The sequence below is a fragment of the Clinocottus analis genome, unplaced genomic scaffold, assembly GCF_023055335.1.
Source record: "Clinocottus analis isolate CAN_PGR_092001 unplaced genomic scaffold, fCliAna1.0.p SCAF_268, whole genome shotgun sequence".
In the NCBI taxonomy this organism is placed as follows: Eukaryota; Metazoa; Chordata; class Actinopteri; order Perciformes; family Cottidae; genus Clinocottus; species Clinocottus analis.
The window spans coordinates 15,001-18,681 of NW_027176007.1; the positions used below are offsets into that span (position 1 = coordinate 15,001).

At 50.8% G+C, this 3,681-nt stretch overlaps 1 protein-coding gene across 1 annotated transcript in view; it reads right to left on the reverse strand.

Moving 5' to 3' along the window:
* Positions 1 to 2,220, reverse strand: part of LOC137795013 (filamin-C-like) — a gene marked incomplete at its 3' end in the record, with an annotated part of 17,217 nt that extends 14,997 nt beyond the window's left edge. The window contains exon 1 of the mRNA XM_068592217.1: positions 1,418 to 2,220. Within this exon, the coding sequence (XP_068448318.1) occupies positions 1,418 to 1,805 (388 nt within the window). The remainder of the gene's footprint in view (positions 1 to 1,417) is intronic.
* Between the last annotated feature and the right edge of the window lie 1,461 nt (positions 2,221 to 3,681).

The window sequence follows — 3,681 nt, forward strand, 5'->3', positions numbered from 1 at the left end:
CTCCACATGAGGCCCTCCACATGAGACCCTCCACATGAGGCCCTCTATATGAGACCCTCTATATGAGACCCTCCAAATGAGACCCTCCACATGAGACCCTCTATATGAGACCCTCCACATGAGACCCTCTATATGAGACCCTTCACATGAGACCCTCCACATGAGACCCTCCACATGAGACCCTCTATATGAGACCCTCCACATGAGACCCTCCACATGAGACCCTCCACATGAGACCCTCCACATGAGGCCCTCCACATGAGACCCTCTATATGAGACCCTTCACATGATACCCTTCACATGAGACCCTCCACATGAGGCCCTCCACATGAGACCCTCCACATGAGACCCTCCACATGAGGCCCTCCACATGAGGCCCTCCACATGAGACCCTCTATATGAGACCCTCCACATGAGACCCTCTATATGAGACACTCCACATGATACCCTCCACATGAGACCCTCCACATGAGACCCTCCACATGAGACCCTCTATATGAGACCCTCCACATGAGACCCTCTATATGAGACCCTCCACATGAGACCATCCACATGAGACCCTCTATATGAGACCCTCTATATGAGACACTCCACATGAGACCCTCCACATGAGACCCTCCACATGAGACCCTCCACATGAGACCATCCACATGAGACCATCCACATGAGACCCTCTATATGAGACCCTCCACATGAGACCCTCCACATGAGACCCTCCACATGAGACCCTCCACATGAGACCCTCCACATGAAACCCTCCACATGAGACCCTCCACATGAGACCCTCCACATGAAACCCTCCACATGAGACCCTCCACATAAGACCCTCTATATGAGACCATCCACATGAGACCCTCCATATGACGCCCTCTATATGAGACCCTCTATATGAGACCCTTTACATGAGACCCTCCATATGAAACCCTCCATATGAGACCATCCACATGAGACCCTTCACATGAGACCCTCTATATGAGACCCTCTATATGAGACCCTTCACATGAGGCCCTCAATAATAATCATAATAATTATTATGATTATTATTATTAATGTAGCCTGACCTCACCGTGTGTGACGCAGCTTTTCATTACATTTCATTTCGCTGAGGCTTTTATCCAGAAAGACTCACAACAAGTTCCTTCAGCATGACAACAAACTAACAACAGCAAGAATCAGGAAAGAACAACTTCTTAAATGGAGTCAAACTACAAAGTGTTATCAGTAAGAGACATTTCAGACCTAAAGCTACCAAAGAGCTGATTTCTTTATTCAAGGTGGAGTCTAAAAAGATGTTTATAGTTTGTAGCGGTCACGAGCAGTTTATTTTGCGTAAAACGTGCGTAAAACGTGCGTAAAGGTGCCCAGACGGGCAGGTGTGCGCGCGCTGCCTCCCTCAACAACTCTTCACTCAACTCACCGATGGAAACCAGTCGGATGTGTTCCCGCTCCAGGAACTCCAGAGCCACTGACACGTTCTCCAGCTTCATCTGCCGGAAGTTGGGTCTGGAGTGGTACTTTCTGAACATCTTCTTCTGGCTCAGCACCTCCAGCAGCCCGATGAGCTTCAGCCCGTCGCTCAGATCCTTCTGCAGGTCGTGGATCCGCTTGTTCAGGACCTTCAGGTGCTCGTTGCACCACCTGGTGAAGGTGTTCTGCTGGATCTTCTTCCACGGGGCGTCCTCGGCCAGGTCCTTCTCGGTGGCCGGCATCTCCTCCTCCTCCTCCTCCTCCTCGCAGAGCTCCGCACCGCTCTGGTAGAAGTGCGGCGGCAGCTGCGGCTCCAAGAAGCCGCTGCTGCTCATCATGCTGCCGGTACGTCACGGAGGGAGCGAGGAAGGAAAGGAACAAGAGGAGCACGGGGGGGCGTGAGGGAAAGGGAGGGGGGGGCAGCCTGCTGGGAGGGACCCACTTCACCAAAGTGAGTGGAAGCGTGCGCTCCTGGTACGGGAAGATCCGGACTCCGCGAGTCCTCCTGGAACAAAACACGTGACGGAGGAACCAGAAGGAGTCAAGGCGCTCTCCCTGCGGGCGGACTCGCTTCTGAGTCCAGGTCGAGACGCGCAGACGGCGGCCTGCAGAGGTCGGGACTGCGGCTCTAGGGGAAGCGGATCCGCGGTTTAAAAAGCTCGGCGTCACTCTGCCGGAGTCCCAGGAATGCGCGCTCCATGGCCATAAACAAGTACAGCGGCTAATCCGACAGAGATGGAGGGCCGCGGCTCATTGGTGGCGGCGGGGCGGGGGGCGGGGCCATGCCAGACACACACACACACACACACACACACACACACACACACACACACACACACACACACACACACACACACACACACACACACACACACACACACACACACACACACACACACACACACACACACACACACACACACACACACACACACACACACACACACACACACACACACACACACACACACACACACACACACACACACACACACACACGCTGGACCCGCCACCGCAGGGCCCGGGGCTCCATGTCACGGTGACACCTCCGGGTATTTTAGTCCCCACCGGAGAAGGCGGAATGGGGGGGTGGAGAGGGAGGGGGGGGGGGGGGGGGGGAGTGGAAAGCCACCCACAAAGAAAGTGGAGAGAAAACATGACGTCATCTGAGAAAAACAAAGTGAAACGATAATAATTATTAGCAGCTGATTGTATTCAACATGTTCCTCCTGATGACGTCATGATGATACAAGCTAGAGTTTATAAAGGCTTCATGAAGATACAGAGTCAGAAATATGATGATAGTATGAAGAGGTGTGTTGTTGCAGTGACACTTAAAATATCTCTAATATCTAAAATATCTCTATCCTCATCTTCACCATCCTCCTCTTCCTCTGCTGAGAGATCAGATGTCTTCATGAGAGTAAAACATAATTATAGAGCTGTGACCGGCTCATGATGCGCACTGTAATAATAAAAACAGTATTAATAACCTAAAGTACCAATATAATGTAATATAACTATATAAATGTGTATCTAAACTACAGGGGACACTAGAGACAAGGAAAAATACTTTTTATTTCTCAGGTCAATTACAAAATGTGCAAGCTTCATTGACAAACTCATCCCGCCGAAACAAAAACATATTCAAAGAATAATGTTGTGCAGAAGCGTGACGGATACAACCAGACACACCGAGAACAACCCACCATGAGAACAGCAGCCAGACTCAAAGTGTAGACGTCGAACTAAAAGCAGAGTTCGCACAGCACACCTGAAACACCTGAAACACCTGAAGCACCTGAAACACTGGAAGGAACCGGCCTCAAAGCCAAACCAACCCACAGAAATGCAGCCGTGACACAACCACGCAGTAATAAGTGATCTCAGGAAGTTCAAACCGGCTCGCCCTCCTCGTCCTCTGATTGGCTGGAACTCGCTGCCTGGGTCAGCTGGATTGGTTGGGTTTAGGCACCAGCAGTGAGATCGGTCAGGGTTAGCCAATCAGAAGCTGAGGAGGGCAGGTCATGCCTTTGCCATAGGACATTGTTAGCCGAGCTTAGCACAAAGACAGAGGGGTATGTATGTTTCCCCACCTGGTTGGTGCTGTGCGAGGCTAAAGGTGATTTGTTTTTTCTTTAAGCTAAACACATTTTGGCGTAACACAAACAATAGCCCACAAAAAAGCCCAAAACTGCTTAAATGGCTCTAATA